Source organism: Fundulus heteroclitus, chromosome 7, assembly GCF_011125445.2.
Source record: "Fundulus heteroclitus isolate FHET01 chromosome 7, MU-UCD_Fhet_4.1, whole genome shotgun sequence".
Classification (NCBI taxonomy): domain Eukaryota; kingdom Metazoa; phylum Chordata; class Actinopteri; order Cyprinodontiformes; family Fundulidae; genus Fundulus; species Fundulus heteroclitus.
Window position 1 is genome coordinate 38,194,723 of NC_046367.1, and position 12,391 is coordinate 38,207,113.

General features: G+C 37.1%; 1 protein-coding gene across 1 annotated transcript in view; it reads right to left on the reverse strand.

Annotated features, from left to right (window-relative positions):
* Positions 1–12,391, reverse strand: part of ube2f (ubiquitin-conjugating enzyme E2F (putative)) — a 60,870-nt gene that overhangs the window by 28,261 nt on the left and 20,218 nt on the right. Inside the window, exons 5-7 of the mRNA XM_036139594.1 lie at positions 9,032–9,099; positions 4,760–4,830; positions 4,402–4,459 (exon numbers count right to left, since the gene is read on the reverse strand). Coding sequence (XP_035995487.1) covers positions 4,402–4,459; positions 4,760–4,830; positions 9,032–9,099 — 197 coding nt within the window. The remainder of the gene's footprint in view (positions 1–4,401; positions 4,460–4,759; positions 4,831–9,031; positions 9,100–12,391) is intronic.

Below are 12,391 nucleotides of genomic sequence, written 5' to 3' on the forward strand. Positions count from 1 at the left end.
AATGGCTTAGCACCTAAATACATCACAGACTTGTTATCAGGGCATCAACCCTCCAGACCACTCAGGTCTTCTGGCTCCAGCCTGCTCTGCAGAACCAGAACCAGAACCAGACATGGAGAAGCAGCATTTAGTTCCTATGCTCCACTTACCTGGAACAAACTCCCAGAAAACCGTAAAAGTGCTGAAAGCCTGAGTTCCTTTAAATCAAGATTAAAAAAACATTCGTTTAGGATTGCCTTCATCTGTTCTAGTTAAACTGTTTTACTGAAACATCATTAGTTCAACTTTGTAGTCCAACTGTTTTTACTTGTTTGCTTTTAAGTTCTATTTTCCCATGTTCTATTTTGTTTCTGCATTTTTTTCCTACTTGCTTTTATTCTGTTTTATTTTCCTATATTTTAATCATGTAAAGCACTTTGCATTGTCTCTGTACTGAAATGTGCTATATAAATAAATTTGCCTTGCCTTATCAAACCCGGTCGGGAGAAGGGTGAAAACCTCGTTTCCACTAACAAAAGCCTTCAAAGCTGTTCTCTGGTGTTCTTTTAAATAATTAATAAATTAATTAATTAATGAAAAAGCAGCGTCAGTGTCACCGCTTGCTTCCTCGCTGCGAGCCGCCATTGTTGTCTGAATCCAAACAGAAACAAAAAAAAAAAAGTCTCTGAGATGTTTTTAAAAGGTTTTGACTCAGGTTTCCTTCCAGTCTTCCTGTAGTTTGCTTTGACACCTTTCAGCAGAGATACTGTCTGAACCAGTAATAGCACTCGCATTGGATCATTTTGCTTTTCTGAAATCCTGTTGTGGTTTCCTTAAGTTGCTCAGAGGGAAATCATCACGCCTCCACCGCCGTGCTTCACAGTGTTTGGTTTTCTCCAAAAGCAGCAACAAATCTCTTATTTTAAAAATAAGATATTTTCTCCAGTCAACTCATCCAAGCAAGCTTGTTTCGTCCTTTTTCAAATATCCTGTCAGGAAACTGAAGATTGTAGTATTCCTCGTGTATCACTTGGATATTTTTTCTGATTTCTCAGAGTAATCCCATCAGACATGTTGATGATCAGTTAAAGTGCTGCTTAGTTTTTGACAAAATCATTCTCCATTTATTCCTTAGTATTACACATGGAAATTCACAATATTGGGCATATATAGTGAATTTTATTTTGCACATTAAACCTTTAGTACCTTTTAGTACCAAGCCCAAGGTAAATAAGGACCAAATGAGACGTGGGACTAGACATTTCTTAAATATTTGAGAGTCTCAATGGAAAAGCGCTGATTAATATTTATAATTTGAACTTGACAGAAAAAAAAAAGAAATTTTTTTTTTCAAATGAACCTGAAATAGGACCAGTTGCAGTTTATTATGGATCCCCTGTGAATTCTGGTGACCTTTCTATGTCAGAAGCTGTATAAGAAGATAAGGGAGAAATAAATCTCTGATGAAGACAGCAGTATCTGATAATGTCAGGATGTTTTATATATATTTGAACAGAGTAGCAAGAATTATTTCATGTCCAAAACCAAGCCAAGGTAGAATTGTAAATTTTACTCAGGAAAGCAGTGTTTACTAATGAATATTAATTTAAAATACATCGGAGTTGTAGCTCAGACATATTGACAGTGGGTTGAACCAACAGTGTCCCAATCTGAAGAATTGCACTACTTTTATCCTGCTGGTATACTTGTGCAGTATTTTTTATTGATAGATGCTTTCTCTTCAGCTTAACTTCAAATGTACCTTTTTATTCATATTATTTAATCTGGTATGCATAGCTGGTGTCTTCTGTCTACTTGTTTTTACCACTGTCATGCCTGTAGGACAATAAAGGTGTTTTCTATTCTCTTCAATTCTACGTGTAAATTATCTGTTTAGACCTAATCACGTCTGTTTCAAAACTAAGATTTTTGTCGGCAATAACACGCATCTGATAAACCCAACAATTTAGACAATAATCTTTCAAGCAATAGATAAGCCAAAAGAAAGCTTCTTTTCCAAAACTATAAACAAAACAGTGGAACGCTTCCAAATCATAAACTCTGAATTTCTGACATAGAAATTTGCTTAAAAGGGTCATCACAGCTAGTTTGCATTCAGAGAGAAACTCAGTGCAGATGCTGAGAAGAATGTTGATCTCGTCTTTGGTCTCCGCAGAGAAAAGCAGCCGTTTTAGCATGGAGGGCAGAGCTCCTTCCTCGTATCGCATAGTTTAAAGTCGTAGTTTCTATCAGAGGTAATTTTAGTTAAATCTTAAGTGAGGACAGAAGGGAGCGTCCTTGCTTTAAACTTCTGCAACTATTCTTTAACGACTTGCGAAGCAGAGCTTAACTGCGTGAAGGGTAAAACTTGAAAAGTCAATGAACTGTTTTATATGCGAGTGAAAAGCTTCGTTTACCTTAAAGAACCCTGCACACCGTTTTAACGTATCCACAGAGAGTATCGTTCTTCTACTTTCCACTATACGTCCATTATAGCAGCGGTGGCTCATTGTTAGCAAGGTCTCACTGTTGAGAGCATTGTTCCTAGTATTAAAGACACCAGGAGGTTTTTAAAGCCACAATTACAATAGCCATTAACTCTTCAAAGCTTTGCAGGCGTTGTAGCGAGGGACCGCGCTCTCAAAGCCAAATGGGCTCCTGTGTTTCGGTCCCTGAACGTAAGTGGCAGCTTAATTAACACAAACTATGGCCTGATGAGAATGGAGGCCTTAATGAGAAAATAACCTTACAGGACAGGGTGGTCTGAAGGTTAGTGCAGACGGAAACCGTATTTAATGCCGGCTTTTAAAGCGACATCAACACAAAAATGAGACCCCCCCCCCCCCCCCAAAAAAAGATTTTAAAACACAAATTAACAAATTAACAAACCTCCGAGCCTGTATTATGGACTTTAAGAACACGTCACAGTCACTCTGAAGAATGCACACGCCCAGTTTAAATGCCTGCGTTTGGCGATGTGAGAAAAATGCGGTAATGATAAATCATATAAACATTTTCCACCTTTTAATAACAATTGAGCTGCCAAGCAAATTTGTTAGAAGAAAAAACAGAATAAAAAACCTGCAACAACAAACAGACAAGCAAAAAGTAGTGTACATAACTGTGAGGTGGAAGGATAATGCTGCATGGTTTACCTGAAGTCTGGTACGTATTTGTATTTAGGCATCTTGTGCTTAATTTATTCTGACCATAATTATAGCTGTTCAGTGAAGGCCTCAGATGCTCTTTTTAGAGAAACAACATCATTAAGAACAAGGACACCAGCAGACAGATAAGGGAACAATAATAAAACTATTAACCAATCTCTGAATACATCATGGAGCACCTTTCAATCAACTATCTAGAAATCACAGGAGTATTAGCTCAACTGCAAACATATCAGGAAATGACCGTCCAACTAAACCTACCGGACCGAGCAAGGAAAGCATTCAGCAGAAAGGCCCATGGTGAATCTGGAGGAGCTGCAGAGACCCACAGCTCAGGTGGGACAACCTTTACACAGGAGATCTACTAATCGTTTTTTATTATGCTGTCCCTCTTGAGCGACAGGCAAAAGCAGAGCCATTGCTGAAAGAAAGCCACATTTACACGTTCAAAACACTATGTGTGAAGACAAAGTAACAGTCTTGAATAAACCCTTCGTACGGTGAAACATGGTGGTGACACCATCATGCTGTGGGGGTGCTTTTATTCAGCAGGGGCAGAGAAGCCGGTCAGCTGATGGGAAAATGGAGGAACCCATAAACAGAGCAGGCCAGAAGGAAAACCTGTTAGAGGATGTAAAACGCGACACTGAGGTCAAGGTTAAAGGAGCGTCACAACAGAGTCCAAACGTACTAAACAAAAACCTAAATCTAATTCAAGGCTTCACGATTTATTCTCACTGGTGCTTCTCCATCTAACCCAACGGAGCTTTAGGTAATTTGCAAGAAAATGTACAAAAACGTGTGGATAGGAGTTAGAAATATAGTATAGCAGTTCTAACTGCAGTGAATGGCTTCTATAGAGCGTTTTATCAGGAAACCTCTTCAGCTGTAAAACTGAGCCGTATTTTGTGTTGTTCTCTGAAGTTGTAATAGTGATTATAATACCAGAAAAGCTCAGAGTATCCACATTTTTTGAAGGGCTGTGTGACAGATGGAATTTAGATTTTTATTACGTTTTACCCTTTTGTTTTTGTTTGAATTAAACTGAATCAAATCTTCACGTATAAGTTGACCTGCAACTCAGGAGTTATTATCCCACAGCTTCCACCCGTGGCTCTGATCCAGACATTAGTGCTACCTGTCTGCAGCTCAGCTGCTTTGCCTAATGGGAATCTTTGAAAAACCCTGTTGGCAGATGTTTAAGATAGTTGTACGAACTAAAAATTAATTAAATGCACGAGCGAACGCAGCTTACCTTTAACGTTCTGGTTGGTGCCCAGCCTGTGCCGTCAATTGAATGTTCTCGCAATAAGCTGTAGAGAAAACGACACATGCCGGTCATATCATACCATTTTCACCAATTGTATCACATATCTTAATATAAATCAATTCCTTCCTGGGCTTAAACTCATTATTAAAGACCAAACTCCCCAACAAAACTACTATTAGGTAGTAAAACAGTAAAATACTAAGCGCTGGAATAAAGACTAACTTTACTTTTCCTGGTAGAAGAATGACATTTACAACCTCGCTACAGAATCACAATTCAAACAATCTGAATTAAGGAAAAAAAGAAACGACAATGCATGAGATAGCAAGCCATGGAGGATTACCTCAAACAGATCTCGCCGTTTTCTGTGATATTCGGATGCCATATTCTGGTCAGACATCTGACTTTAGGAGGCTGGAGAGGAATACAGAAAAAGCAAGAAATTAAAAAAGTCTATGAGAAATCTGATTGACGTTTTGTTAGCAGTGTTAATGGAAGACACAGTAGCTGTGTTTACATGCACAAAACTTCACGATCGGATTTAAATGTATTCAAATTAAATAATCAGATTGTACCATTTATATGGGCACACAATCAATTAATCCCATCATAATGTGCATGTTTATGCACCTGTCTTTATTCACAATAGTAGCACTTTTGACATCTGCAGTTATTAAATTCCACTAAAAAAAAAAAAAAAATCTTTGCTGAACAACAAAAAATGAACAAACAAAGCAGTATTATACAAGTTTGTTTGTCTTCTGATCACCCAGCAGTTGTACAATGTTCTAATTACGGTTGAAACGTTACTGGGTAAGCAACAATTTTAAGCTCTTATTTTTTCAAACAAAAATGTTTTATCAGGAGCCCTGACAGTTTTGCTTCCCGGCGTATTTCCACCATTCACCAACTACGTCACGTTTACGTCAGGCGCACATGCGCAGTCAGGTCAGTTTACCACACTGGGAATAACTTGAGCCTGACAAGCGTTTATATGCATGTTGATCGGATTATCAATCGGCATAATCCACCCGCCTCATTCAGATTACAATTTCCTTCCGACTGAGCTTGATGCGATCACAATATTGGTGTTTACATGATGCGTTTTTATTTCAATCTGCCCTTTATTCTGATTACTTTTGTCCATGTAAACATAGCTATTGAGTTAAATTCGGGGAATGTATAATCTAGTGCATAGATTTCTAAAAAGAAAAAAAAAATCAACATATTAAGGTATCTGAGCAGAATAGCAATGTTTTAAAAGCAGGACCGTCACTGGCCACACATGAGGAGGGTCTGGATAATTTAACACCACCAACCACAGACCCCTTTTGTCCTGTGGACCGTGGAATAGGGTCTCTAGAGATTGGGTTCCCCACAAACTCGGTTGATTTTTACCTGGGAAGTAAAAAGTCAAGATGAACACAGGTTCATTCCTTCACATATTTTCCCTCAGGACTTGTCGCTGTCCTACTGACAGTGAGTACTAGTTTAGGGGATGCTGCTGCCATGTGTGGGAGGCCAACTGGTCAGTAAATATATTCATATATTGGGTCAAAATCTAATTCACAGAGATGCCAAGACGCAGATATCCTGGTGACCAAAACTGGGTTTGGATAACATCACCCTTTTTTTCCTTCTGTAATGTTACGTTTTACATGTGGTTAATTTATGCTTCAAATAGATCATTTTTAGATTCCTCTCTGAACAGAGAAAGGAGGAGGAATGCCAAAGAAGTCAATAAACAGTCAGTGGTGGTAAGGATGGAGTAAAGTAAGGAGAAAGTAAAGAGCACAGAGTGACCTCTGAGCAGGCAGTGAAAAGAGGTTTTTATTGATCGTCTTCATACATCCAGCCTCACTGCACCAATTTACTATTTTTGTAAGTGTCCCGACCTGCCAGTCCAGCCAAGCCGTGTGGTGGCTCTGTTTGCCATTTGCCTTTTTATTCCCCACGTCCAGAACCTGAACTAGGCCTGTGATTCAGTATCTGTTTGTGTCTGAGGCAGAATTACAGGCACAGCATTTCATCCTCGTCTCAGTTTGTTTCTTTTTTTTATTTGGAGCCAAAAGAAAGTTCAAGGTTCAGCTGTTTTTCCAAGATCACCTAGGCTGGAGACGCGAGTTCATCTGGTTGCGTTTTCACTAATGTTCAATAGTGTAATACAACATTTTGCAGTAATTTTGCCATGTTGATGGTTTTGACATGGGATGGATTTTATCAGTGAGAATGCTTATACAGCATTCTCACTCATTGTTTTCCTGTTACTTTTTTACGGCGTCTAACTAACTTTCATTCCAACTTGTTCACACATCCTTCAGTTATCTTAAACTACTTCAGTTTTCAGAACTTTTCTGATCAGGTAAGTGTCATATCTGTTTTGTTGCCTAACAACAACACAGCCCCATTTGCATTCAATGCTGATAGAGTTACGTTAACATGTTGTGTAGCCTGGTAGCTTAGCATTTAGCTCCTACAAAACTGAAAATATAGTCTTGGACATATTCTGTATACAACAGGCAAGTAGATGACTTACCAGTCTAATAATAAAAATGCAAAAGAGAAAAGGTCTCGCATCTGGATTTCTCTTTAATCAAATACCAGCAAGCAAATTATTTTGTAAGATTCACTCTTGTTTTTTCCTCTGCAGCGATCCCTGTCTCGCTTTCTCTTTTTAGCCTCCTCTGACATAGTTTTTTTTTCTTCCTGCTTTCCTGACAAATTTTGAATCGAGGGTGAGAAAAGTAGAAACACAGCAGGTTAGCTCTCGTGCTTCAGGGGAGCTCAGACTGCCGTAAAGTAGCGCTCTTGGTCACATGACCCATCAAGCAACGAATCCGACCCTCTCAGGTTACATAGGCGAGTTTTTGAGAAGGGCAGCCTGCACGGAGCATTAATACGCACCAAATACTGTATGTTGACCTAAAAAATACTTTATTATGTCTCAGATTAGGCTAATACTTGGGTCAAAATGTATGCACTGCGGCTTTAAACTAAACATGAATAATGGTAATTTTAAAAAAACAGGTAAAAAGAGTATAAATAAAAACCCCTGAGAGCACAGATTTGTCCTTATCAGCAGAAGAACAGCTGCAGGGAGCCCCCAGTTTAGTTTGTTTATTTCTTACAGAATAATACAACATACAAAAAAAACATAAAGCTGCTTAGGCTTTGTTTATGAGAAAGTTATTACTTTAGTTGCCATTACCGGCTCACTGTGTTGTCAGAACTATTATTATCCCCATCTCTATCCTGTAGAAATGGTGTAAATGTGAGTATAGAGCTAAAACCTCTTTAATTAAAGTGGGAAATTCAAAATGAAAACACAGATACAGCTTTTTTTTAATCCCATTTAACCACTAACTAATTTTTCTTTGGCGTATCTTTCAGTTTATTGCTCAGCCATACACAATCATGTGAAAAATATTCATTAAATATTAAATTCTTTACTATGACATGTCATAGTAATATTCTTTATTTATCTTTGGTAAATCAAGACAGGACTTTCCACTCCTTAATTAGATGCCAGTCTTTGGTAAATTTACTGGCATGCTTGGTATTATTGTCATGTTGCAGGTTCCAGTCCTGCTTGAGCTTTATTTATGGTGGATTCAGTGATGGGGAGCTGACCAGGTCATGCTGAACCACAGGATCCCCAGATCATCACACTTCCCCCTCTATGCTTAAAATATATATATACACCTTGTTGTAAATGTATTGATTGTTGTCCCTACAAACTTCAGTCTTAATGATTTCCTCAGAAATGAAAGTTTTCTCCTGGCAAAACTCGCACGAGAGTTAAAGTAGTTAAATCTGTTAGTGTCTTGCAAAAAGAGGCTGTTCATCAAGCTAATAACAGCTAGCGTTAGCTTATGTTGTCTAGGAGCTTTAAAGCTGCATGCTAAAGAGCTTTACTGACATTTTTCTGTTTCTCTCAAACATTCATGACGTGCTGACCGTTACGCTCATGTAACGGTCTGATTTCAGTACACCAGAATAAATGTCTGAGGTTTAAACACGACAGATATTCAAAAATACTGACTCATGAAGTTCAACTGTAAACATGTGCATCTAAAGCGATGCGCTCTGGTCATTTTAACAAATTAAAGTGAATAAAAGTGGGGATATTGCTTAAAAAGGCTTGTCTTCAGCTTTATTTGTCATTTAAATTACTTGATTTACTCACTACTACTAAAATTGATGTTAAATATCTATATATCCAAATATGTAGAATAAATAAATTAATAATAAACCTTTGTAGTACAAAAATGGAACTGAAAATGAGTAAAATTGTCTTGAAATGAGTCTGTTTGTTCTTGATATGAGCAGGTAAATATTATTATCTGCCAATGGAATGAGTATTTTGATCCCTAAAATAAGATAATTAGATATAATGCACTTGAAATGAGATGACGGAGATGAATTTGTTCTGAATTTCAAGTGCAAAAATCTCATTCCATTGGCAGATCATTCAAACTTGCAGCTCAAATCAAGGACAAATACACTAATTTCAAGAAAGTTTTACTTACTTTTAGTTCCCTTTTTTGCAATGTGACAGGGTTTCCTAATTTTCACATGAATTTTAAATAAATAAACTCTTTAAATAACTACTCACCACCATGTTATAGGCTTCAGGGACGTCTATTTCAAACTGAAACCTTCCACTTTGGTAGTAACCCTCATCTGCAGAAAGAAGACGACCAGTTATTGACAGACAGGCTTAAACGGGTTCTTCTTGCAGAAAACAAAAACAAAAATGTAATCATTATTCAGTCATTATCAAGTTGAACTGCACCTTTATCACCAATACAGCGCTGCTCATTCCCCTTACAGAGCTGCCCACTAACGATGCTTCAACTGACATTGACAGACTTTCTTCGTTTTGGATTACTAGACACTGTTATGGTGATTATTATTTTACTGCATCAAACTGTAGGAATAGCTGGACATCTTTTTAATCCAGCAGATCTATTTGCTGTTTATTTTCTCAGAGGTGAGGTCTTTGTGAAGGGGTCCTGCAGTGGCGACATCATTATTTAAACTCACGTTGTGTTTTCACACAGTAAAGAGCAAGTTAGGTCTCATTTGATCCAGTCAGCAGCTCAACTGGACCCTTTATTACTGTTGTGTATTTAAAATTTCAAAGCCTGATTAATGCAGAACCCTGAATCCAAAGAGGGCTACACACAGATACAAGCAACATTATGTGTTCTGATTGCTAATTAATCATTTTGAATTATTTTTGTTTCAGCCATCCACACAAACACAGTACGTCTTCATGTGTCTAAAAAAAAAAGCTATTCCCAATTAGCTGAATGAAATTTACCATTTTGACACGAGGTGGCTGCAGCTCAGCGGGTGAAACATTTATTTTCCAATGAAATTGTTTTTTTTAACTCTAACCTCGCCTTATGCTGAACTGTCTCCATTGTCTTTGGTGATTTTTGGTTGCTGTTGAAGCCAAACAAGAAGGCGTGCCTGCATCAGGATGTTTTACACAGATTTTCATCTCATCCCCACCTTGGAGACGTGATCTGTGATTTCTAAGATCAACTTACAGTTTTCTAAGAAATGTTTTACATGGCTCTACACAACAAACACTAAAACCAAACCCAAACGAAATACAGAACAAAATGAATAAAAACAGCAGGAAACTTTTTTCTATTTTAACTTGAAGTGTATTGTCTAAAAATCTGAGTCCCCTTGGTCATCCTGGGTTTATCTGAGGCCGTGGTTACTGGTCAGTAACCCAAAACCAAAGAAGTATTAAACTTTAGATTCTGGAGGTTTTCATTTTCATGACTAAAATCGTCTTTTCAAATAAATCCATCTTAGAAACACAGCATGTTTGGAGCAACTTACTTTAAGTCAGATTTATACCTTCATAAACTAAGACCGAGTATAAAATGTGGAAGTAAAAGCATTTACCAAACTCTCATCTTTTTTCTCCACACTTATCAAGATCTGGAAAAGAGTCAAATTTAACTACATGATTTTTAAGACCGTGCAGAAACCCAAAACATGAGCTTGAGGGGCAAGAAAAGTAAAAGGCCAAATTATCAAAATAAAAGTTTTTTTAATGGATGAATAATGCAGAAGCAAGAGAAAGGCATAACACCATGAACTTCCTTTGTATAACAGCATCTGTAAGAAGAAATGAACAATTCATGGCTGTCTGCAGTAGGCAGGAAAAAAAATTCAGTCTTTGTTGTTGAGAAGCATTTGACTTTAAAGTGTTAGTGGTTACTCCTCACAGGCTAGTGGATAAATACAGTATTACCACAATCTAAGAATCGGTGATTTCCTCCTTTAGAAACGGAGCATAAAACAAAGTGATGTCTTCAGACTATGACTGGTTTTGATATGTATTGTTACTGAGTGCGCTCTGCAGCACACATTTATATGATGGCCTGGAGGCTATAAATTTAAATCTTTGGATGAAAACTGAAAAAGTCAAAAAAATAAGAGACAAATCCAAAGAGAAGTGCGTCTTTTGCATTTTTCAAAGATATGTGTCTGTTCATTTATTTTGTTTGAATTCAACAAGAGAAAAGGAGAGGCAACAAAGCATTTAAATAATTGATGCTCTTCATAAGTCAAAAGAAAAAACAATCACTATGAAGGCTTTCAAAGAGCGTATACTTACCAACTAGATGAAAATAAATTATTAATAACAATGATATGGAGGAACTACCTCAAAATTTATATAGAGACTGTTCTTGAACTGAATTATAAAAAAAGAGACAAATTGAGATAGATAGATAGATAGATAGATAGATAGATAGATAGATAGATAGATAGATAGATAGATAGATAGATAGATAGATAGATAGATAGATAGATAGATAGATAGATAGATAGATAGATAGATAGATAGATAGATAGATAGATAGATAGAAGTTATTCCATCCAATTTGTCCAGTTTGCTCGTTAAGCCATTAAAAGTCCTAAACTTTAATGACAATTAGGCATGTGCTGTAAATGTAAACACAATAATTTGTTTTATTTACTGAGATGACAATAAAAGCAATATTATAAAAAGGTATTTCAAAATTCTGTTTGATTATAAATGTACTGCTGAGTACAGTCATAGCCTCCTGAGCACAAGCCCTGGTCTGAGAATAAGACGTAACCAATAATAAAGAGGTCGTCCTACGTATATTACCGTCAGTAGTGTAACTGTACGACTATAATGCAAATTATAAATGCTATGAATAAAAATAAAAAAAAGTGAAATATTTAGTAAAAACGCAACTAATATTCCCAGTATTCCTGACAATTTAAGGGGTTTCTATCCGTTAATACTGCCATATGATGAATAATTCTTCTCATAATAGTTTCCAATGAGAATCCTGCCCATGATGAGTGTATGTAAACCTATGATATACGGCACCTAAAACATCAGCATCATGTAAACAGGAGGTATTTCTTTAAAAGTATCTGAAATCCATACAAACACACACAGACTCCAGAACCACTCAGCTTCAGTTTTTTGGGTTTAAAAAAAGATAATCCAGTAAAAACCCGACAGATTTGTAGAGGATCTGTATCTACCTGACACGGCTCTAGCTATAATTATCCATACCTTTCATCTTTTGCTCCACTTAACTAAAATGCTTTAATTTAATGCAACATCTTGGTGCAGGTTCTGAACATACACTCACTCTGCGGCTCTTAACGCCAATACGCAAAACAATACCTTGTTTATCCCCACAAAAAAAAAAAAAAGCAGACAGACGTATCAGACACACAGATAAATCCAGTCTTCTGTCCAGTTTCTCATTCATCAGTGTCCTACTTATATTGTGAACAAATCATGTGTCAGAACACGTTCACCCCAAAGTGTTGCTGGAGTCCCCATTCTTCTAGAGCCACAGGGGTCTGATGGAGCAAAGCAAAGATGTTCTACTGGAAAAATAAAAACTGGACTAAACTGGGAGAACCAGGAAGTGACCGTTAGAACTGCAGAGATGGA